Raw genomic sequence first — 24,912 nt, 5'->3', positions numbered from 1 at the left:
TTTCTTTTGGGGATAATGCAACGTTCTACAATTAGATTATGGTGATGGTTGCACAACTCTGTAATACGCAAAAATGACTGAACTGCACACTCTAAATGGGTAAATTTTATGGTAGGTGAATTATATTTCAATAAAGCTGTTTAAAAAAAAAAGGAGGTGGGGAGAAAAAGAAGAGTTACAAATCCTGTATTCGAAAAGATAGTTGAAAATCTGTTCTTATAAAAGGCCCCAGGGGCCAAATAATTTTTACCAATTGATTCTACCAAGCTCCTTAGAAAAAAGAGGAAAACAGTGAGATGGAAAGAAAATGACCAATCAGTTTTATTTTTTTTTTAATTTTTAAAAATTTTTAAATGTTTATTTTTGAGAGAGAGAGAGAGAGAGAGATCGATCTGCAAGGGGCAGAGAGAGAGGGAGACACAGAATCCGAAGCAGCCTCCAGGCTCTGAGCTGTCATGACAGAGCCCAATGTGGGGCTCCAACCCATGAATGTGGGGCTCAAACCCACGAACCGGGAGATCATGACCTGAGCTGAAGTCAGATGCTTAACTGACTGAGCCACCCAGGCGCCCCTGACTAACCAGTTTTCCAAAAAGATCCCCCTGGTAGGAAGCACGAGCCATTTTCACTCTTAGAAACATTTAGAAGAACCCACTTTCAAGGACTCAGGGAACCCAAAGCACATTTCATGATCGTGAGCAAATTCAAGTTTTGCAAATTCAAGTTCATGCTGAGGAAGGTCAGAGCAAAACCTGTCTGATCAGCTTTGTGGGATGAATGTTGCCAGAGACAAAGTGTATTTCAAAAGCAAATCATGGCAAACGACTGTTTTTTGATGTCACAGCTGCTAATGGTTGTTTCACTTGTTTTGTGTGGGATTTACCAAGAAATCCAGAAGATCACCAAGAGGTCCAGGAGACGTCCTGAGGCCACCACCGTTAAGTATGCCCAATCTAAAAGACCCAGCTGAAAGAAGTTTGAAAAAAGGCACTACTAAGGTTTCTCCAGACAGCATTGCGAAAACAGAAATGTTTCCCTGATGGGCTTATTAGAAAAGCCAACATTCAAAAGAAGCCCAAATTTCAATTGTGAAAACATGTAGCGATGTGGTGAAGGTAATAGAAATAATTATTGTTAAGAATTCTTATTAAATAATAAGAAAATACCAGTATTATATTTATAATTATTACTGTAATTAATGATATTAAATTACAATTGCTATTAAGATAACTGACTCGGGGCGCCTGGGTGGCGCAGTCGGTTAAGCGTCCGACTTCAGCCAGGTCACGATCTCACGGTCCGTGAGTTCGAGCCCCGCGTCGGGCTCTGGGCTGATGGCTCAGAGCCTGGAGCCTGTTTCCGATTCTGTGTCTCCCTCTCTCTCTGCCCCTTGCCCGTTCATGCTCTGTCTCTCTCTGTCCCAAAAATAAATAAACGTTGAAAAAAAAAAATTATAAGATAACTGACTCTAATTGAAAACCTTAAGGACAAAAAAAAAAATCACAATTATGTTAATGGATGTTGAAAATGCATTAACATGATAAAACTACATTTCCTGGCACACTGTGTCAGACCTCCATGTTTTCATTGATGTTAGGAGCAAAAGTCCTTTGCTCTTCTACTTACAATGGAAAGACAACGTCCTGGACAGCTTCAAAGTGACAGGTTGCAATGAGAGTCTCTTTGAAATCCGTGAAGTTGACCCGATAAATGTGGGATTCTTCCGTTCCTACAAAAAAGTGGTGTCCTTCCCCTCGAAGGGTGATAGAAGTGATGCCACCTTGTAACTGGATTTTCCTTTCAGGAGAAGCAAGAAGGTGGAGTCACTCAATCAGGGAGTATTTATTACAGAGGATACAAATCAGGCATATGACCTGGGACATAACTTCAGGGAGGTGACGCGATCGGAGAGGCAGGAGTGACTCACAATATTGGGTGCCCGTGGTCAGCAGAGGGAGAGGCCAGCATGGTTTATGATAGTCGGGGGCAGGGGAGGGGGCTTCCTCAGCGACAGAGAGTCTAAAATGGGTTGTGAAACACTGGCAGGATCTGGATAGAGGGAACATTCCAGGCAGGCAATGCGCACAAACCACCATGGCAGTCGAATACTTTATTAATGCCATTTCTGGGAAATAATCCTAAAACTGGGGGAGGGGAGAAGCCTTGATGTCAAAGGATGTTATTATAACCTTAACGAAAAGAGAAAAAAGTTGGAACTATTTAATAATAACGGAATGGTTAAATCGTCTATGGGACGGCAACTTCTCAAAGATATTTGCCTGGCCAGTAAAGCCATGTTGAAGAGTTTATGGAGTATATGTATATTTTACCACAGTTTTTTAAAAAACAGTAATATTGAAAATGTTGATGATGCTCGCCTTAAGTAAAAATAAACCAGAAAATAGAATTTCATACACAAAATAAGTACAATTATTTCAAAATGTGTACGAAGAACGCAGACCGGGAGAAATAACAAGATGTTAGCGGTGACTATCTTCACCAGAACTTTCAGGGACTGTTTTCTCTTCTTCCACATTTCAGATCCTTCTGTTTCCCAAATGTTTAACAAGTATGAACTTTAAAAAAAAAAAAAAAAAGAGCAGAAAAATGAATGAGGCCCTAAAAACCCAATCTGCAACCGATTTAGTTTTAACAATCAGAATGTAACAGGGGTTCTTGTGCAAGGGATCAGCGTGGGAAACGCAGTGTTTCACAAAGATCCATTTGTTGGTGGGATGCAGAACGGTTAATGAAGAAAGGATTGACCCCAAGTCACATGCCGGATTCTTCACTAACTAGATAGAGCTCTGAGACTCTGGATACATCGCCAGAAATCCCCGGGCCTCAGTCCATTCAACCGCAGAATAATTTCTCCTCTGCGGGGTCTCAGTGAGGATTAGAGATAATGGAGGTCATGTACATGAGGCCATGGAGGGCAGCCAATAGAAATACTGGCTATTGGCATGTGGGCTCCCTAGAAGACAAGGTGAAGGCCAGGGCTATGCAGGGCGAGGCCAGGGGTCCCTGAACTCCGGCAGTGTGCTTCATCATAATACTTTCCTGACTTCTCACAGGAGCTACTTACTTAACCCACGAAAACCCAAGGAGGTAGAAATCACCGCATCCAAGGGGAGGCTATCCTGTCACACAAGGTTAGTTTGGAGGCTTACACAGCACAGACCCTGTAATAAGTGCCTTGAATCTAACCATCTTCGTTACAATGGGGACATCACGTCTGTGTATTCAAAACAAGGTGTTAGAAAACTAGGGGGTTCATTTTTTTATACTCACTCCATGTATCCAGAGTCTAGCCAACGCTGCCCTGGAGTAGCCTCCCTCTCTTAGTCCCCTTCACACAAACATAAAACCAGTCCCCATATATTCTCAAGAAGACCTATCTGGGGGGCACTGAATTTAAAATTGCTACCTGTCCCCTCTCTCTTCAAACCCTAGTCCCCCCTTCCTGTATCTCCAACTCCATTTGTCTCCACGGTTCTCACCAGCCTTCAATACGATGTAATTCCTTGTTTGCTGTGTTACTGACCGTCTTTTTCCCTCCTGCCGCAACGTCAGCTCCATGAGAGCAGGGACTTTTCCCTTCATTTGTTTGCTTTGTTCGTTGCCGTACCCCAAGCGCACCCGGAATAGCACCGGGTACCTAGTGAATGCTCGGCACAGATTTGTCGGAATGAAGACAGCTGATGCACTTCCTACAATCCTGTAGCTCCCTTGGGGCTGTGCCGAGGCCACAGGAGGCATATCTAGGGCCATCTGATTTTGCTGAAACTCCGTTCAAGTTCTGCCTTTGCCCCTCTGCCCACTACCCCCGTGGGATCGCCCCCTTCTCTGACGTCCTTTGTAACATATCTATAATACGTTTTACTTTATCTGGACTATGAGATTTGTGTATACATATTATCTTGTATTCCGAGGACTTTTTCGTACGTGTAGAACTTATCCCCAAACCAGACTCTAAGTTCTGGAAGGACAAAGACCATATCTTACTTTCTTTATGTTTTAATAGCATCTGGCACACTGGTTTGGACAGAGGTGCTCAATGAACACTTACTAAGGGGACAATGGATAAAGTTTTCTTGCGTTTCATTTTAATTGGATAATCCATAAAGAGTACATGGTGGAGTATCTACTACAAAGAAGTAGCTGGTGAAGGTTGGCTATTTGTATCAAGACTTCTATTCAAACGAATAGTAGTAGTCGTACCAGCAGAGTGCCTGACGCATAATAGGTACGCATGGCATCAGAAATTCTACTGAATACGCAAATTTTCAAAGTTTGAAATTTGAGGTTATTGGCTGGGTATCTTTATAACCGCGTCTTATCTGCCATCATGGCTCCATGTATCAAGTGAAATCATAATTTATGTGTTTATTAGAAGGGCAGTATCCCCCTTTGGGTCATCGGGGGCTACTTTGTCTCAATTCAACACGAGCTATTGTCTTTTCACCGGCAACAAAATCATCGGTTGTGATTCCAACCTCTCGTTTTCACAGTAAGATGCAACTCTTTTACCAGATACGACTTTGCCAATATCTCACAGCCCCTGGCTTTACGCAGACCTCCCGCTGGTGGGTCTTTCCCCATCCCAACCCCACGGAGTCTGGAACTTACTTGATGGGTTTGTAGCTGGGGCTTTTACAGAAGACCAGCAATCCGGCTCCAGAACCCACCAACAACCCCCCCATCTTCAGGCACTTGATCGTGGACACTCCCTGTTGGGGGAGAAACAGCACTGAGAGAAAGGCCAAATGGTTTCATCGGGAAGAGTCAGCGTGTGGCCTGGGACGAGGGATGGCCAGGGGGTTATGTCAGTGCTGGCACGTGTTGTCTAGAGAAAGCTCATGAAGGGATCGCCTGGGATGCACCCCTGGGCTGGACACAAGGGCCCAGTGCCAACAACGAGCCTCCGTGCCGGAAGTAGCCTTCCCGGTCTGGAAAGGACCAAGCATGCTTCACCAAACTTCCTCCCTGTAAAGCCAGCTGTGCATTTTGAATGCATCAAACATAAATACTTTACATCCACTCACATGGAGTGAGAGCAGGAGATGGAAAGACAGCCACACAAGCAGCCACTGTTTTCACCAGAATTTAATTCTTTTTTTTAATGTTTATTTAATTTTGTGTGAGAGGGAGAGAGAGAATGTGTGAGTGGGAGAGGGGCAGAGAGGGAAGGAGAGAGAGAATCCCAAGCAGGCTCCACACTGTCAGCGCAGAACCCGACGCGGGGCCCGAACCCACAAACTGTGAGATCGTGACCCCAGCAGAAGTCGGACGCTCAACCGACTGAGCCACCCAGGTGCCCCCAGAACTTAATTCCTACACTTATAACTCTTATAACCCCTCATTGTTTGGTGACTATATTTTCTGAACTAAAGCATGCAGTATATAACCTTACCAACGATAGGACGTATTTAAACTCAAAGCCATCTTCGAAGTTTGGGGAGATTGGATGGTTATTTTACAGCACCCACTGTGAAGTTCTGATTTTAAAATGTGCATGACCAATATTTCATGGTAAAGCTTTCGGTAATAGTACAGCTAGTGACTTTTTTCAGGCTTGTCTTAACAAACTTTGACCATCATAAAACAAATATCATGTCCCTTCGAGTTACATTACGTTGAGTTCTGCCTGTTCTGGTTCAAAAAGCATTTCATGTTGGAGAGGAAAAAGCAAGGTTCCAGAATATGAAGGCATGGAGCAGAATTATGTGGTTCCCCCTCCCCCTGTCTGGCTGCCCCAGTTCCAGAAGCACTGTGGGAGGACAAGTCAATAAATGCCTGGCCCGTTGTCCAGGGAGATGACCCAGGAGTGAATATTCTTAGCATGTGTCTGGGGACTTGGGGAAGCAGGAGATAAAGTGTTCAACAGGGCCTCAAAGTGTGATTTCTTTTTTCTTTTTTTATATTTTTAACTTTTTAATGTTTATTTTTGAGAGAGAGAGAGAGCGAGCGTGAGCAGGGGAGGGGCAGAGACGGAGACACAGAATCCGAAACAGGCTCCAGGCTCCGAGCTGTCAGCATGGAGCCCCACATAGGGCTGGAATCCATGAGGCTGAAGATCACGACCCAAGCCAAAGTCAGATACCTAACTGATTGGGCCACCCAGACGCCCCTAAGTAGATTTTCAAAATGGGTTACTGCCCAAGATCACGTAATATTCCAAACAAATGTGTTCAGTGATACTTCCTATCCCTTCATCCCGTAAGATTATGTAAGAGTTCCGGGATGCCTGGGTGGCTCAGCCGGTTGGCTCTTGATTTTTGGCTCAGGTCATAATACCAGGGTCGTGGGATCGAGCCCCACATGGGGCTCTGTACTGACAGCGTGGAGAGCCTGCTTGGGATTCTTCCTCTCCCTCTCTCTCTGCCCCTCCCCTGCTCTCTCTCTCTAAAATAAAAAACAAAAAGAATTACTTTCTTTCTACTTGTATAAGAGGCATCTTAGAATCATTTCTTTATGGAATTTACCATCAGGCTTAAATGGTTAGGAGTAAACCATCCACAGTGCACTATGCAAGGCACGTAGGTACCAAAAGCTTGAGAAACATGAAGACGGCCAACAATTTTTTTTTGGGGGGGGGGGGAAATGTGGTTAGATCCCAAGTGCTGGGGGAAGAGGGTGCAAAAAATATCCAGATCAGTACTTTTCACACGTTTTATGGGGCCCTCTGGCAGTATCTCAGGAGTTGGAAACAGCAGGGTTCTGAGCCTTCCTCTCCTTGAACTGATCTGTGTTAGCTTTTATCTGTTTAACATACTGGAATCTGCCTCCTAAAAATAACTTGGACAACATTATCGAGACTACATCTCGATCTCCTGTGGCATTATTTCTAAACCCTTCTCTACCCGTACTATAGCTTTTTCTCACTCTTAGGCATGTCCTTGAAAACTTGAGTATTATTAAAAACAACAACAACAACAACAACAAAACTTGAGTATTATTAAATGGCTGCATGATTAAGGAAACCCTAACATCTTCCCAGAACATGGTTCAGGATTCCAAGTCTTCTCGGGAATATCTGCTGAGTGGATAAGTATCTAAGCTTAGTTAGGACCATCTGCTCTCAAATGCAAAGATTAGTGGAAACAGCCCTTGTTAACTTTCTGGGGGTACTGAAAACAGCCGTGCTTACTCTGTGAAACTCTCTTTTGATCGCATTACATTTTATTTTGGTTTAGATATCAAAGTCTTTCTGGACTTTCACCCAGAATTGTTAGGAACCCTGCAAATATAAAAATCGACAGCTTCTAGGGGCGCCTGGGTGGCTCAGTCGGTTAAGCGTCTGACTTCGGCTCAGGTCGTGATCTCGCGGTTGGTGAGTTCGAGCCCCGCTGTGCTGACAGCTTGGAGCCTGCAGCCTGCTGCGAATTCTCGTGTCTCCCTCTCTCTCTGCCCCTCCCCTGCTCATATTCTGTCTCTCTCTGTCTCTCAAAAATAAATAAATGTTTAAAACAATTTTTTTTAAATCGACAACTTCTAGGTCTTGCTTATGACTTACGTTGCTGGCTGGAGTTAAAATCTAAGACTAGTTATTAGATTGGGACAAAAATTACACGCACATGCATGTCTATATGTGGTATTATAGATCAAAAAGCACATTTCTCTTATATATGGTAACAGGGCTGTCGAAATGTTGGCAGCAACGTGGTTATAAATCACAGAGCCGCAGGCCCTGTGCTTGGAAGGTCTGATTCCCTAACTGAGGATGCTGACAAATACGTTTGCTCAGGGAAGAAGTTTATGCACCTTGCAAATTTCGGCGTGGCCTTGGGTACAACATACACTTTTTCTTTTGAACGCAGACTCTTAATGTAGGTCTGTGCTACCAGTGGAGGGAGGAAATCACCGGAAAAGAGCAGGGCAGAGCAGACTCTGGGGGTCTGTACTCACCAGGCTGAATTTGTCCTTCGCAGGCCCAGTGTCTGCCAGCAGCTTGGTCCTTGGGTTCATTTTCAGAATATCTCCAGTTGTGGTACCAAGGTAGAAAAAGCTATCATCGACGGCAATCTGATCAGAGAGGAGGAGGGACGTAAAGGCCTGTGTTTTTTTCTCAGCGATGCCCGTGGGCCCTGATCAGGGAGGGGACGAACTTTCTCTGAGGCCCCATAAAGACCTCCAAAGGTGGTCACGGCTACTTCAATTTCTGCAGACTCTACGATGGGTAAGAACAGCCTCAGCAGGAGCCTCAGGGAGTCACATATTTCCTCCTCAGAAATGGAGGAAATATGTGAGTCCAGTTAGCCTGTGCGTTTCCAGGGGAAGCCTATAGTGTCTGGTGTTAGATCCACATGCGTAGATATCCCGCCAGCTCCGATTCCGGAGATGCCTCTGTAGGGCGCCTGGGATGAAGGTTTGCTCCTCCAAAGAGAATGTGTATTTGCTTTATCTCATATTTTCCAAAGTCTGTCTGTATAAAATGAGGACGCATTGCCTAAAGAGAAATAAGTCCATGGGGAAGGGAGTCATCTGTGTGAACGTATGCGCCCACATTAAAAACATAGGAATAATTCCTCTTTATAGAAGAGACTGCGTTTCAACCATGAGTGTCACTGTTGGGGACTTTATTTCCAGTGGTGGAAGCAAGAAACAGTGGCATGGGAGTGTGCTGCGGCCTCTGAATGCCTCCTGGCCACACGGCTTCTGTCTAGGTGAGGCGGGTTTCTGGGGTCTGATGGAAGCCCCAGTCCCAGTAAAATGAGACCTTCCCGGAGCTGTGTCTGGGCAGTGAGTCTCTCCCTCACCTGTGCTTCCTCAATCAGCATCCCTTATGTCCAGATCTCACCTGCCTACCCCCAGCCCAAGGTACACACACTTACGTATGTGTGCACGTGAGCTGGCACACACACACACACACACACACACACACACGCACACACCCCTTGGAATTTGTACCAATGGTTACAGACAGTAACACTTAAGAGTCATACTTACTGTAATACACATGACTATTCTTTTCATCTGACCGGTCTGGCACTCCGTTGGCCAGATTTTTCTATTTGGGAGATCCAGTTCCCATACTCGAATTGTCCCGCTGTGGAAGAGAACCCCAAGCAAATGGATACCCATGTAACAGCCTCTTCATATCTTCTCTGTTTTCTGTATTCCCCCTGAAGAGGCAGCTAAGGGGGACAGAACGGGGTATTGCTGAGGGTTTGCTAGGCCCAGGGTTCTCCTTAAAATCTTCCACTTGACCCTTCCAGCCACCCTCTGAGTAGTTTTTCGGATCCCGCCGCTGTCCAAATGAGAAAACGCAGAGCCCGAACACCAGCAGAGCAAGGATTCACACCCAGCGAGCGCTCTGTCCACTGCAGTGAGAGCAAACAGAAATGCCAAAAACTAAACAAATGAAGAGCAAACCAGGGGCGCCTGGGCGGCTCGGTCGGTTCAGCGCCTGACTCCTGATTGCGGCTCAGGTCGTGATCTCGTGGTTCGTGGGTTCGAGCCCCCTCTGGGTTCATAGTGCAAGGCCTGCTTGGGATTCTCTCTCTCTCTCTGCTCTGTTCATGCTTTCTCTCTCAAAATAAATAAATAAAGTAAAAAGAGAGGGCAAACCAGAGTTCCCTAAGTATGTTTCTTTTTTTTTAAGTTTATTTATTAAAAAAATTTTTAAGTTTAATTTTTTTTGAGAGAGAGAGAAAGAGAGAGAGAGAGAGAGCAGGGAAGGGGCAGAGAGAGGGAATCCAAAGCAGGCTCCACGTGGTCAGCATAGAGCCTGACGTGGGGCTTGATCCCACGAACCATGACATCATGACCTGAGCCAAAATCAAGAGTCGAATGTTTAACCGACTAAGCCACCCAGGCGCCCCACTAAGTATGTTTCTTTCAAGGTCTGCAGTTGTGAGGAAATATTTTCAAGAGCAAGTACTTCATTAGGGAGAATCCTGTCTTCATGAGAAAGGAGACTAAGTAACCGAAGGCCAAACGAAATCAGTACCGGACACGAGATTTGGCATATAACTGGCATTTACTCATTACATATTGAGCTAATCTGAATTTGTAACTGTAGAAACATATTGCGGTCAACATCAGAGCTGAAGCTAACAGTTGAAGGCAGGAAAGATTAATTTAAAAATAGATTGATCGGGGTGGGGGGGCACCTGGGTGGCTCAGTCGGTTGAGCGTCCGTCTTCGGCTCAGGTCACGATGTCATAATTCGTGAGCTTGGGTCCCTCATTGGGCTGTGTGCTGACAGCTTGGAGCCTGGAGCCTGCTTCAGATTCTGTGTCTCCCTCTCTCTCTCTGCCCCTCCCCTACTCACACTCAGTCTCTCTCTCTCTCAAAAATAAACAAGCATTTAAAAAAAAAAAAGATGGATCAGGGCGCCTGACTGGCCGCATCAGTACAGCATGTGACTCTTGATCTCAGGGTTGTGAATTTGAGCCGCACATTGGGCGTAGAGATTACTTAAGTAAGTCAACTTTAAAAGAAAATAAAAATAAAAAAACAAAAATAGGTCAAGTTCAGCTTTCCTTTTTTTTTTTTTTTTTTTTTTTTTTTAGCTTCCAGAGTTAGGCACATAGTAAGTGCTTAAGAAGTATTTTGAATGCTTTCTTATTTGAATACAAATCTATTTCTTGTTCCAATACATATTTTGCGTACTTTCAAAATTAAAAAAAAAAAATCAGCTTTTCCATGGCCTTCCTGGTGGATGTCACTTGGACGTCAAATTGGAATTTGCAGGATCTCTCATGAGGGATGATATAGTGGAGTATCTGAAATAGGGACCATCATGGAGGATATCATGGGTGCCATACCAGAAATCTTAACGCAGGAGTCCTTACTTGTTCTCGGCTATCACGGTCACATGCAACCAAAGCAGACCTAGAATACAGATTGTCCTTAAAAAATTTGTTGGGGGTGGGGCGGGGGTGGCGCCTGGGTGGCTCAGTCGGTAAGCCTCCCACCCTTGATTTAGGCTCAGGTCATGATCTCATGGTTCGTGAGTTTGAGCCCCACTGACAGTGCAGAGCCTGCTTCGGAGTCTCTCTCTCTTTCTCCCTCTCTCTCTGCCCCTTCCCCTCTCAGGTGTCTCTGTCTCTCTGAAAATAAATAAATAAACTTAAAAAAAAATATATATATATATTTTTCATTTGCAGGGCAGGGAGAGAGGGAGGGGAAGGGGGAGGAGGGGGACAGGGAGAAACAGGGAGAGGGAGAAAGGTGGAGGGGAGGATGAGGGGGGAAGGAGGAGGAGGGAGGGGGAGGAGGGGCAGGGGAAGGAAGGATGAGGGGGAGGGGAAGGGGGGAAAGGGGCTTCAATTCAAGTTTAGGCTCCTGGAGTAAGGGTGTCCATGGACACCAGCAGCTGGACCCTCAGGAAACAAGGACCCCAACGAAGAAGCCCTGCGTGGCGGTGAGTTGCCTCTGAAGACAGGGGTAGGACACGGGCAGCTGCTTCAGGCTCAGGGCGCTCTCCTAGTGAGATTCGCTCCCTAGGGGCTGGCTTCCATTCGGCCAGCCAGTTTCATGGCCAGGAAGTAAACGCTTGCACACACATAATTACCCCGGAACAAAGGCGGGCTGCATACCCCAGGGTGGGGGCTGGAAATGGCTGAGACGTAGGGCAGGACCACTTCTTTGATCTGGCTGAAAAGTAGCCAGTGACGTCACAGATGGGAGCCGACAGAGGGGTTGAAAAAGATAGTTCCGCCCAACAGGTACCTCGACCCCACTGCGCTCAGAGCTTTTTTTTTTTTTTTTTTATTGGTTGTTTATTTTTGAGAGAGAGAGACAGAGCATGAGCAGGGGAGGGGCAGAGAGAGAGACACACAGAATCTGAAGCAGGCTCCAGGCTCTGAGCTGTCAGTGCAGAGCCCCACGCGGGGCTCGAACTCACGAACCGCAAGATCGCGACCTGAGCCAAAGTCGAATGCTTAACCAACTGAGCCACCAGGCGCCCGACAGCTTTTCGACCTCTGAACTGACACACCACATTAGAGAGGATGCTTTTGTGCGGACTTCACCTCAAACTCCAAGCAGGGCCCTGTTGGTGAATCTGTAAATTAACTTCTTCTGTTAGACAGATGCTGGCCTCTGGCTTGGTCCCCATTGGCTGGTGACAAGCTGTCACTGCTGGAAATGATCTCACGTGGCTAAAAAGCAAACACCTGAGGGCTCCTGGCACGGTTCATTCGCAAACTCTCCTTTCAGGAGGCCTAACTCGAGAGCAGGTGCTAAGAAACGTCAACCTGTAAGCCAATCTGTGCATTCCGGCACATTCCCCTGGGAGCATGCATCGTAGGGCGTGTGTTATCAGTGACAAGTAACCGGAACCTGAAATCAATTCAGCGGGAAAGCAGACCCTTCTCAGGGGGAAGCACGGAATGCTCAACTAACCGGTATTTGAAAGACTTTCAGTTCAAAGGATGTTTAAGGACTGCAGCGTCATGCAAATTTACGACGGGAGGGGATTTGCCGGGACGAATACTATGTTCCCCCCCCAAACTCGAGTGGACGTGCTTTCTGCACAAGCAAACGCAGCCGTTTACGAGTTCTGAAAACGCCGACCGCAGACACGTACTTTCCGGCGGTAACGAACATCTCGTCTCGGCACCTCGAGAAGATCACTGTCGTGGCATTCCCCACGTTGAGGCCGGCCGCCGGGCTGCCACAGATGGCTTCTCTCTTGGCTATGTTCCACACCACCACACTGCCAAAACGAGAGGGACCGAAAAAGTCAGGGGAAGACAGGCTCTCACGGTAAGAAACAGTTTTTTGTTTTCTTTTGTTTTTGTTTTTAATTTTATATATTTTTATTTATTATTATTATTTTTTAGTGGTTCTAGAAAGGAAAAAAAAAAGGTTACTTACAAAGGAACAAAAGAATTGACCCCCTTCCCCCACTAGATGTCTCCTCCATCACGCTGGGTATTAGATTAGTGGGTGACACTGAAAATGTTTTGAAGGAAGATGGTAATGAGGCTAGAAACCAGTGATCCCATCAGTCAAGTCTGATGCTAAAATAAAGACATTTTCAGGGGCGCCTGGAAGCATCCCACTGCAGCTCAGGCCATGATCTCACGGTTCATGAGTTCTAGCCCTACATCGGGCTCTGTGCTGACAACCCAAAGCCTGGAGCTTGCTTCAGATTCTGTGTCTCCCTCTCTGTCTCTGCCCCCTCCCCGCTCACACTCTCTCTTTCTGTCAAAAATAAACATTAAAAAAACAAAAGACATTTGCAGATAGCCAAGGCATAAACATTTACCACTCATTTGTCTCATGTAAAACAAAAGTTCCTAGGAGAAGTATTCCAGAACAGAACAACGCGATGAAGAGGACAGATGACATAAGGCACTGTTCCCACACTTGAACGTGCATCAGAATCACTTGGAGGGCTTGTTCAGACAGAGGCTGCCGGGACTCACCCCGAGAGCTTCTGATTCAGCAGGTCTGGGGTGGGGCCTGAGGTCTCGCTTTTCTAAAAGGTCCCCAGTGATGTCGATGTTGCTGGTCTGGGGACCACACTGTGAGAAGCACCGCTTTGGATCCCAGCTCCTTCTTTCTGGGTGTAATCACACAACTTAGTCCTAAACTGAATGTGTTCAGACAATAATACTAAAAATGCTGGGGAACACCGGAATCAAAATATTAAAGAAAAAGAAGGTTAATGTTACAAACTCTGTTAATGCAAAAGTATGTCTAGCTATGCTTCCCAAATTTTCTACATGTAGAAGGTATTATCACAGGCGCTCTAAAATCAAGGTATAACCAAGATTGGTAGGAATGAGGAGGTAGGAGGTGGTGTAAGAGCCATAATTTTTTTTCTTGGTAGGAAATCGATAGATAACCATCTGAAGTGGAAAACTCGAGAGAAATATCACTTAAAAAGTCAAAAAGTTATAATGATAAGTAGGTAATCTTCTCCAAAAAGACTCTTAAACCAAGTACATCATACCTAAAAGAAATGAAAACATACATCTACATCAAATCTTGCACATGAGTCTTCATAGCCGCATTATTACCAATAGTCCAAAAGTGGGGAAGACCCAAAGCCCCACCCACTAGGAGCGCCTGAGTGGTTCAGTCAGCTAAGCGTCGGGTCACGATCTCACGGTTCGTGAGTTCGAGCCCCGCATCAGGCTCTGTGCTGACAGCTCGGAGTCTGGAGCCTGCTTTGCATTCTGTGTCTTCCACTCTCTCTGCCCCTCCCCCTGTCACCCTCTGTCTCTGTCCCTCTCTCAAAAATAAATAAACATAAAAAAATAAAACAAAATAAACAAAGCCCCATCCACTGATGGATGAAGAAAATGTGAAGAAAATAATACAATGGAATATTATTTGACAATAAAGAGAGTGAAGGATCGACACATGCCACAGCATGCATGGACCTTGAAAACATTATGCTTAATAAAAAAAATCAGCTACAAAAGGCCACATATTATATTATCCCATTCATGTGAAACACGGAGAACGGGCAAATCTCTGGAGACAGAAAGTGGATCAGGGTTGCCTGGGGCTGAGAGGGTAGTCGGGGAGCGGGAACGGGGAGTGACTGCTAGCGGGTGTAGGGTCTCTTCTTGGAGTGTTTAAAAATGCCCTAAAACTTTATGAAACTCTTGGTTTCGGTTCAGGTTGTTACCTCACAGTTTGTGAGTTCGAGCCCCTCGTTGGGCTCTATGGTGATGGTGTGGAGCCTGCTTGGGATTCTCTCTCTCAACTAACCTATGATAAAGGAAACAAGAATACACAATGGATAAAAGACAGTCTCTTCAACAAATGGTGTTGGGAAAACCGGACAGCTACGCGACACGCGAAAGAACGAAACTGGACCACCTTCTTACGCCATGGGCAAAAATAAATTCAAAACATATTAAAGACCTAACTGTGAGGCCTGAAACCATAAAACTCCTTCCTAGAAGAAAACACAGGCAATAGTCTCTTTGACAGTGACCATGGAAACGTTTTTCTAGATCTGTCTCCTCTAGCAAGGAAATAAAAGCAGAATTAAAACTACTGGGACTAAAGCACCAAAGCAAAAAGCTTTTGCACAGTGAAACCATCAACAAAACAACAAAGCAACCTACTGAATGGAAGAAGGTATTTGCAAATGACGTATCCAGTAAGGGGTCCAAATATATAAAAAATTTATACAACTCAACACCAAAACAACAACAACAACAACAACAAAAACAAATTTAAAAATGGGCAGAGAATCTGAATAGACATTTTTCCAAAGAAGACATAAAGACGGCCAACAGGGGCGCCTGGGTGGCTCAGTTGGTTAAGCGGCCGACTTCGGCTCAGGTCATGATCTCACGGTCCGTGAGTTCGAGCCCCGCGTCGGGCTCTGTGCTGACAGCTCAGAGCCTGGAGCCTGTTTCAGATTCTGTGTGTCTCCCTCTCTCTGACCCTCCCCCGTTCATGCTCTGTCTCTCTCTGTCTCAAAAATAAATAAATGTTAAAAAAAAAATTAAAAAAAAAAAAGATGGCCAACAAACACATGAACAATGTTCAGTGTCACTCACCATCAGGAAAATGCGAATCAAAACCATAATGAGATATCACCTCACACCTGTCAGAATGGCTATAATCAAAAACATAAGAAACAACAAATGTTGGCAAGGATGTGGAGAGAAAGGCACCCTCGTGCACTGTTGGTGGGAATGCCAACTGGTGTGGCCACTGTGGAAAACAGTAGGGAGGTTCTCCCAAAAAAATTAAAAATAGAACTACCCTATGATCCAGTAATTTCACTCCTGGGTATTTACCCAAAGAAAATGAAGACGCTAATTCAAAAAGATAGATATTATTACTGTAGCATTATTTATAATAGCCAAGATATGGAAGCAATCCAAGCGTCCATCAACAAGTGAATGCACAAAAAAGACGTGGGATATATAAGAACATTCCTCAGCTACCAAAAAGAATGAAATCTTGCCATTTGCAACAACACGGATGGAACTAGAGGGTATGATGCTAAGTGAAATAAGTCAGGGAAACACAATTACTGTATGATTTCACTCACATGTGGAAATTAAGAAACAAACGAATGTAGAAAACACACACACACACACACACACACAAAACAGACTCTTAAGTACTGACCACAGACTGATGGTTGCCAGAGGGGAGGTGGGTGGGGAGAAGGTAGAGATAGATAGAAGTCCACCTCAAAAGTCCACCTATCTCGATGACCACTGAGTAATGCCTAGAATTGTTGAATCATTGTTTTGTGCACCTGAAACTAATATAACCTTGTTTATTATACTTGAAAAAAATTCTTTTAAGTTTATTTATTTACTTTGAGAGAGAGAGAGAGAGAGCAAGGGAGTCACAGAGAGGGAGGGAGAGAGGGAGAGAATCCCAAGCAGGCTCCACGCTGTCGTCACGGAGCCCGACTCGGGGGCTCAAACTCACGAACCGTGAGATCATGACCTGAGCCGAAACCAGATTCTCAACTGAATGAGCCCCCTCAGACGCCCCCCCAGGCATCAGTGATTTTCTAAAGCTCCCCAGTGGGCTTCAGCATGCAGCTAAGGTCGAGAAGTGTTGCACTACCGTATTTTCCCCGTAGGCTTTTCATATGAGACACACACATGAATGTGGACAGGCCGACAGAGAACATCGGAGGGGAGAGAGAGGATGACATAACTAGAAATATGCCCGGTGAAAAATAAGTAAACGTATTGAGTTCATTACCTTCCGTCGTCTGGGCCTCCTAGTGATACCAAGTACAAATCATTTGGTGAAAAGGCCAGTGCTTCGATTTTGCCCTTGTGAAGTGACAGCCGGGCAATCAGCTCCCTTTTCTTATAATCCCACAGAATGATATCTGCCTGGGGGCGAGAAGACACTGTCAGATCGCAGACCGGCTTCAGAAGAGTCCCAGCACAGAGCTACCTCTCGGTGAAAAACAATCAGTAAGAGCACTTTTCTGGAGATTAGACTGCGTCTCACAAACATTAAGGGCAACAGGGAGGAAACCATTTAAAATTAAGCAGAGGGGGCGCCTGGGTGGCTGAGTCGGTTGAGCGTCCGACTTTGGCTCAGGTCATGATCTCACTGTTCTGGGGTCGAGCCCCTCGTCAGGCTCTGTGCTCTGTGCTGACAACGTGGAGCCTGCTTGGGATTCTCTCTCTCCACCCCTCCCCTGCTCGCACACTTGCTCTCTCTCTCTCTCTCTCAAAATAAACAAACATTAAAAAAATATTTTAAAAAATTTATTAATTAAGCAAAGGGGCACTTGGGTGGCTCAGTTGGTTGAGCATCTGACTTCGGCTCAGGGCATGATCTCGTGGTTCATGAGTTCGAGCCCCGCATCAGGCTCTGTGCTGACAGCTGGAAGCCTGGAGCCTGCTTCGGATTCGGTTTCCCTCTCTCTCTGCCATTCCCCCACTCAAGCTCTGTCTGTCTCTCTCTCAAAATAAATAAGCATTAAAAAAATTTTTTTAAATAAATAAATTAAGCAGGGACTTTTTGTTCCTGAGCATTATCAGTCCACTCTCTGCGGAGTCAGGTGTAAACACCAGGGTGCTTACTCTCAGCCGGAGGGAATAAAAATGAGCTCAAAGAGGAGGCCATGAGGAAGAAGAGGGGAAAACCAGGGACCATCGCAGAGCTGCCCTGAAGTTGGGGGGGGGGGGTTTCTAGGGAGTCACCTCCGTATCGATTTACAAGGAACTATTTTTTCAGTTCATTCACCTTGAAACCCATGAACGTGACTTGCCCGGAGGCAAGGTACAGCCCACTCTTGGAGATGGCCACACAGGAGACGTTGTTGCTGTGGCCGTGCAGGAAGTTCTGTTCCTGAGTATTTATTGCCTGGATCAGGACTGTGCAGCCCAGGGGGAAAATCAAATGTTCCTGGTCAGGATGGCATTTCAGACCAGTGGGCACGTGTCCTAGAAGAGAGAGATTAAAAATAGTAATGATTAAAGGAAGAAAGAAAGAAAAAACAAAGATGGTGATAATTAGGGGTGCCTGGCTGGCTCAGTGAGAACAGTGTGTGACTCTTGATCTCTCTGAATTCAAGCCCTGTGTTGGGTGTGGAGCTTACTTAAAAATAATAATAATAATTTAAAAAAATAGTAATAATTAGGTGCACAAGTAGCCTGTATATGTATATACATATATATACAAACGTATATATACATACATATATATATATATATATATATATTTTTTTTTTTTTTTTTTTTTTTTTTTTTTTTTGATACAGGGGTGCCCGGGTGGCTCAGTCACTTGAGAGTCCGACTTCGGCTCAGGTCATGATCTCACGGTTCGTGAGTTCAAGCCCCGCGTCGGGCTCTGTGCTAACAGCTCGGAGCCTGCAGCCTGCTTTGGATTCTGTGTCTCCCTCTCTCTCTCTGCCCTCCCCTGCTTGCGCTCTGTCTGTCTGCCTGTCTCTCTCTCTCAAAAATAAATAAACATTAAAAAAATAAATAAAACAAAATTAAATACAAATTTTGAAATAAAAAAATGTGAGTTCAACTAAAACAAGTGGGTTGGTGGGGGGGTAGTAATATATGTAATTTTATTCCACTGACAAGGTCGGTCTAGTATACCAGTTCTCAGACTTCAATGCATAAAATTGCCAGGGGATCTGGTTAAAATGCAGATTCTGATTTCAGGTCTGGAAGGGGAGCTGAGATTCTGAATTTCTTTTTTTTTTTTTAATCTTTTTTTTTTTTTTAAATGTTTATTTATTTCTGAGACAGAGAGACAGAGTGCAAGCGGGGGAGGACAGAGAGAGGGAGACACAGAATCCAAAGCAGGCTCCAGGCTCTGAGCTGTCAGTACAGATCTCACAAACCGCGAGATCATGACCTGAGCTGAAGTCAGACGCGAACCCAGACGCTGAACCCACTGAGCCACCCGGGTGCTCCTTGAGGTTCTGAATTTCTGACAAGTTCTCAGGAGATGCTGATGGTGGTCCAGGAACCTCACTCTGGAGAGCAAGGCCAATTCTTGGAATCCTGAGAAGCAGGAAATACCAACAGCCAGTCTGGGTGAGTGGGAAGCACAGTACGAACGTGAATTCACTGCCCCCACTGCCCCCAAGGTAAAGATAATTTGGTTCCGAGTCACCACCAGGCGCTTGCTCTAAGGAAGCCCAGACCTCTCACAGTGAGACCCCATCCTCCAGCTCTGTGGCAAGAACCATCACCCCAATTATAAACCTTTGCAATATGCTTTATTGTAAAAGAGAGGTCCTCCCTTATCACTCAACTTTGGCCAGAATTTGGGGGGCTAGGCTTGATACTATTTTACAGTACAAACCGTAAAGTCAACTTGATTAGTTAAAAATCATTTTTAGTGCCATGGTATTAAATGTATAGATTAAGGAAAAATAATTTTTATAATAATATATTCAATCTCCTTTCTAAAAACAGGATATGTTTTTCTATGAAATCTCCTTTTAGGGCTTCCATTTTCGATTTTTCTCCATAAAGATCTCACACATTTCTTAGTACATTTATTCCAGGGTATTTTAAAACCATTCTATGGCTATCTCCTACTCCATCAAAAGAGTCATAAATATTTATTAATATCATGTTCTCATCTTTTAATGAATTCATCTTTTACATTTAACTCCCTCTAGAATTTATTTTGGTACAGAATGTGATTCCAGTCGCTAAATAGATCACAGATTTTTCTTTCTTTCTTTTTTTTTCTTTTGCTCAAATTGTCAAATGTATTTATTGACTAAATGATTTCTTTCGCTTTACTTGAGATTGTTCCTTTTTCCTGTTGTAAGTTCTCCAAAGCCTAAGGTTTCTGTCTTTGGGGGTGATCTGTCTGATGAGGTTTTGGGGTGATGGTGGGGTTCGGAGCTGACAGCCAAGAAAGAATTCTTAAAGACGTCTTTGGGGCAAAAAAGATGATTTTGTTAAAGCACGGGGACAGGACCTGTGGCAGGAAGAGCTGCACTGGGGCTGTGAAGTATGACTGGTTATATACCATGGTGTTGGGGGAGGTAAAGTCAAGAGGACGTTTCTTAAAGGGATTTCCACATGCGAAAAAGACTCACAGGGTACTGGAGGCCTAGCTATTGTCAGGCTAAGGCTGGTTTTCACTCTAGCAAAACCCTATCCTTAAGACAGTAGGGAGTTCCTGGACATTAGGCTATTGATAAGATTGCCCCCTTTTTTTCCCCCTAATTTTAAAAAAACATTTATTTATTTTTGAGAGACAGAGCGAGACAGAGCAGAGTGGGCGATGCATAGAGAGGGGGCGGGGTACACAGAATCCAAAGCAGGCTGCAGGCTCTGAGCTGTCAGCACAGAGCCCAAGGCGGGCCTTGAACTCACTGACCGTGAGATCATGACCTGAGCTGAAGTTGGATGCTTAACTGACTGAGCCACCCAGGTGCCCCTAGATTGCCCTTTTCTTGCAGTTGTACTAAGATATTTTTAACCCGATGGTGACTCTATCAGTTTAACCATTTGTTGTCTGTCTTCTCCTTTGTTCTTGGGCAGCCAGGAATGTCACACATCCTACCTGCGGGGGACACACATCCCACCTGGGGGGAGGGGGGTGGGGCATGGGTATGCTAGTTTGTGCTTTGCCCTCAGCTTGTCCTATGCTCCCTCTTCATGTTCATATATACATTTTCAATTGCAGTTACCTAATAAGCAATCATTTGACTATCCATATGGAAAAAGCAAAATCAGATCCTACCTCACACCATCCACAAACAATACATTTCAGGTAGATCAAGGACCTGTGACAAACAAGACTTCATGTGTACACAAGTTGTAGGAGATGACTTCTTAAACGTGCCACAAAGAGAGCAAATCCTAACAGAGAAGGCCACCGTAGTCCTCCAGTTATGTTAAGAACCTAAGACTTCTGATGACAAATGACAAAATGAAAAGAAAAACCCAAACCAGGAGAAGATGTTTGCAATGTACGTAATAGATAAGGATTATATCCAGAACATACAAAGAGCTACCACAAACAAATAAGAAAGCACATCTGCTCCAATGGAAAAATGAGCAAAGGCTATGAACAGGCAATGTAGGAGGGAGGAATTAAAAAAAAAAAAACAATAAACATGTGAAACTATAGTCATCAAAGTAATGAGCATTGCATCCCAAATGAGACACTGTTTCATTTCCATCATAACAGCTAAAATTAAAAAGGCCGATAATAGCAAGCATTAGCGGTGATGTGAACAAAAGGAAACGCTCATACAACAGCGTTGTGGGAAGGTACTTCGGTGGAATAGCTTTGGAAAACAACACAGCCACGTTCAGAATGGTTGAGCACGCACACACCCTAGGACCCAGGTGTTCCACTCTTTGGTACGTGACCTAGAGAAATACTTGCAATTGTGTCTACAGGCCACTACAAAGGTGTTCACTGCAGCCTTGCAGCCTTGTAGTAGCAGAAAGTTGCAAATAAATTAAAAGACCATCTACGGGGAATAGATAACTAATGTTGGTGTATTTACACAAGGGAGTAGCGGAGTTAAATTAATCGACATGAGAAGATTGCATAAATGCTGGGTGGAAAAAAAAAGCAGGCTTCAGAATGTGTGCAGGATGAAACCATTTCTATAAAATATAAAAACTTGCACATTTACTGTATAAATTATTTATAGATAGCATATTTAATATTTTACACACACCGTAAGCTTTGAAAGCATGGCTGGGAAGGGTTCACATTAACTTCAGGGTAGTGGTTGTCTCTACAGAGGGAGAAAGGATAGGATAGTGTGATAGAAGAGAGGACTTAAAATGTGTACTTTTTTCTCAAAAATATTAACTCAAGGGGCGCCCGGGTGGCTCAGTCAGTTGAGCTTGACTCTTGATTTTGGCTCAGGTCACGATCTCACGGTTTGTTGGATTGAGCCCCACATCAGGCTCTGTGCTGTTAGCACAGAGCCTGCTTGGGATTCTGCCTCTGTCTCTCTGTCTCTCTCTCTCTCAAAATAAAGAAAAGACATAAACTCAAAAAAATTAACTCAAATAAGAAACAGTATCAAAACTTGCTAATCCTGTGTGCAATACTTGGTATTTATTACGGCATTCTAAATTTCTGTTGCACTATTTTATGATAAAAATAAAAGAGCCCTATAGTAACCCTGCACAGGAGCACCTGAGTGGCTCCGTTGGTTAAGCTTCGGACTTCGGCTCAGGTCATGATCTCACAGTTCATGGGTTCGAGCCCTGCGTCAGGCTCTCTGCTAACAGCTCAGCGCCTGGAGCCCACTTAGGAGTCTGTTTCTCCCTCTCTCTCTGTCTCTCCCCCACTCAAACTCTGTGCTAAGGGAAAATGTACATGGCATAGTGCTAAGTGGAGTTAGGTAGGAAAAAAAAGTCTAAAATTATACAGTATGAGCCCCCGTTCATTTAAAAAAGGTTTAGGGGTGCCTGGGTGACTCAGTCAGTTAAACACTGACTTCAGCTCAGGTCATGATCTTGTGGTTCGTGAGTTCGAGCCCTGTGTTGGGCTGGGAGCCTAGAGACTGTTTTGGATTCTGTGTCTCCCTCTCTCTCTCTCTCTCTCTCTTCCCCTCTCCCCCTGCATCACTCTCAAAAATAAATAAACATTAAAAATTGTTTTTAAAAAGGGGCACCTGGGTGGCTCAGTTGGCTAAGCATCCCACTTCAGGTCAGGTCATGATCTTGCCGTTCGGGAGTTCGAGCCCTGCGTTGGGCTCTGTGCTGACAGCTCAGAGCCTGGAGCCTGCTTCCGATTCTCTGTCTCCCTTTCTCTCTGTGCCCCTCCCTCGCTGGTGCTCTGGCTCTCAAAAATGAATAAATGTAAAAGAATAAAAAATGAAAATGAAAAAAAAATTTTTAAAAGTTTATATGTAAATATATATTTGAAAGAACCACATCAAACCTTTAACAGCACTATCTTTGCAAAATGTAACGATGGCTGATTTTTCTTTGGGCTTCACTGTATTTTTCCAGTTTCCTAAACTCTTCTTAAGTGTGGCTATGGATTTATCCCTGTATTCTCAGAACATAGCATACTATTTGGCATATAGTGGTTCTATAGAAATGTGTATTTGACTACAGGAAAGAATATAATATAAATTGTCACAAAACCAGCGAAGTAAAAATAACTCCATTAATTTGGGCCATTTTAAAAGGCCAAGATAACTAGTAATGGCCATGGAAGGCACTGGAATATAATGTACCATCTATTTACTCTTTTTTTATAACTTTTTTTTAGTGTTTAAAGTTTATTTTAGCTAAAGAGAGAGACAGAAGGAGAGAGAGAGAATCCCAAGCAGACCCAGCACCGGCATTGCAGAGCCGGGTACCGCGGCTTGAACTCACGAACCCGGAAATAAATCATGATGTGAGCCATAGTAGGAGGCTTAACTAACTGAGCCACCAGGTGGCCCCCATATATTTACTCTTAGAGCTCCACAAAACATCATGAATTCAGTTGCAGAGCGCTGCACTGACCCCCTACACTCACCAGCGGTCACTCACTTCCTTTACCAATGACCTTGCCACCAGCTCTAAAGATGGCCGATATCTCAGATGTGCTAAGAAGTGCCCACTATCTGTAAGAGACTGTTAAACTAACACGAAGAGTCAAGCTCTAGGTTCCAGAATGTGCCTAAAGCTTTAGCCATTGACAGTTCTGGTCTGCAGTATTACAATTTTAAAACTTTCGGGCAGCACAACACACTTTAAAAAAAAAAGTTTGCTTTTTCTAAATGTAACGCGCTTGTTTCCTTCCCTCACACACAAAAACAAAGAGCATTACCCCCCTTCATGTTCAAACTATCAGGCAGTCATAAATAAGGTGTGAGCAGAACCGCCAGGCCTCCAGGACAGAAGCATCTACCCGCTTCCGCAGCCTCCCCTGACACCCTCAGTGTTAGGGTCCTTCTCCGGGTTAGAGGACAAGATCATCCCCTAAAACGGATGCTCACTGCCACGTTCGGTCCCCAGCCCATTCTCATGGGCACATCAGCTGGGGTTCTGGTAGTTGTGCCCAGGGGCCGAACAGGACTCAGCCATCCCGCGGTTACCCAGGGGCAGGCAGCTGCGGGGGCTCGCGGGGTCACAGGGCCAGGGCAGAGCTGACCAGGGGGAGATGGGTTACGACCACCCTTACTCATGCTTCGGTCCCGTGAGCAGGCACTTGTCCCTCTTAGGTGCTGTGAAACCATCCCGGTCTTTGAGGTCTGTGGCGAGGATGTGATTCCCCAGGGCCTTGGGGGCGGGAGAGAATTTGGCTCTTGCCAGGGTCCCGCTGCCTTCCAGGTGCCACCCGGTGTCCCACGGTCCCTGTTTGCGCTACTTGTCCCCAGGGCTTGCCACCCCCCGCCCAGACACGTTCGAGGCCTCACCATTGAAGCCGATCGCGGCCTCAAGCTCCAGCTCGGCCACCTCGGCCACCTCGGCCTCGGGAGGAATTTGGTTCTCCATCCCCTGGACAGCAGGCGCTCCCTCTCCCTGCCTCGGGCCGCGCAGCGTCTCCTGGTCGGTATGGTAACGGACGCGCGCATGCGCGCCGGGCGCAGGCCCGCGCACGCTCCCGGCTGCCGAGCCCTGAGCTCCCGCTGCGGAAGCAGAGAGGGCTCCTTTTCCTCCCAATTTCCCTGAAAATTTAGGGGCACTGGCTGCACGTTTCCCCCTACGGACTCTTTTCGTAACCGCATAACCAATCACCGAGTGTCATTTAGGGAAGGGTGCTATAAGACAATCTATAATTGCCATTCTTTGGGTCCTTTGTTTGAAGCAGGATTAACAATTTTTTTTTTTTTAAGTTTTAGTGAGGTATAACTTTACGTATAAAACTCACTCTGAGGTTTAGTTAATGTACACAGCTGTGCAACTATGCCCACAGTCCAGTTTTTGTGTGTTTTTTGTTTGAAGCGGGTTGCAACTTCGGGTAACTGCCGGAGGGCTTGAGACGCTTCCACCTTCCCGGGAAAATGCTTCGATTTTTGTCCAAAAGTTTTATTTTAATTGCGCCGGG

The 24,912-nt window shown here is 45.1% G+C and overlaps 1 protein-coding gene across 2 annotated transcripts in view; it reads right to left on the bottom strand.

The window, feature by feature from the left end:
* The window catches only part of CFAP52 (cilia and flagella associated protein 52), a 44,875-nt gene that overhangs the window by 19,416 nt on the left and 547 nt on the right, over positions 1-24,912 (bottom strand). The window contains exons 1-8 of one of the 2 annotated variants that reach the window (XM_086686003.1): positions 24,281-24,424; positions 17,659-17,858; positions 16,657-16,793; positions 12,539-12,667; positions 8,950-9,049; positions 7,909-8,025; positions 4,630-4,730; positions 1,627-1,797 (exon numbers count right to left, since the gene is read on the bottom strand). In XM_086686003.1, the coding sequence (XP_086542129.1) occupies positions 1,627-1,797; positions 4,630-4,730; positions 7,909-8,025; positions 8,950-9,049; positions 12,539-12,667; positions 16,657-16,793; positions 17,659-17,858; positions 24,281-24,359 (1,034 nt within the window). In that variant the 5' untranslated portion in view covers positions 24,360-24,424. Of the gene's footprint in view, positions 1-1,626; positions 1,798-4,629; positions 4,731-7,908; positions 8,026-8,949; positions 9,050-12,538; positions 12,668-16,656; positions 16,794-17,658; positions 17,859-24,280; positions 24,425-24,912 lie in introns of those variants that run through there. The other variant, XM_086686002.1, reaches the window with a different exon arrangement.

The sequence above is a fragment of the Puma concolor genome, chromosome E1, assembly GCF_028749965.1.
Source record: "Puma concolor isolate L17-30 chromosome E1, mPumCon1.1.hap2, whole genome shotgun sequence".
NCBI lineage: Eukaryota > Metazoa > Chordata > Mammalia > Carnivora > Felidae > Puma > Puma concolor.
This window is presented reverse-complemented; position numbering and strand designations above follow the sequence as displayed.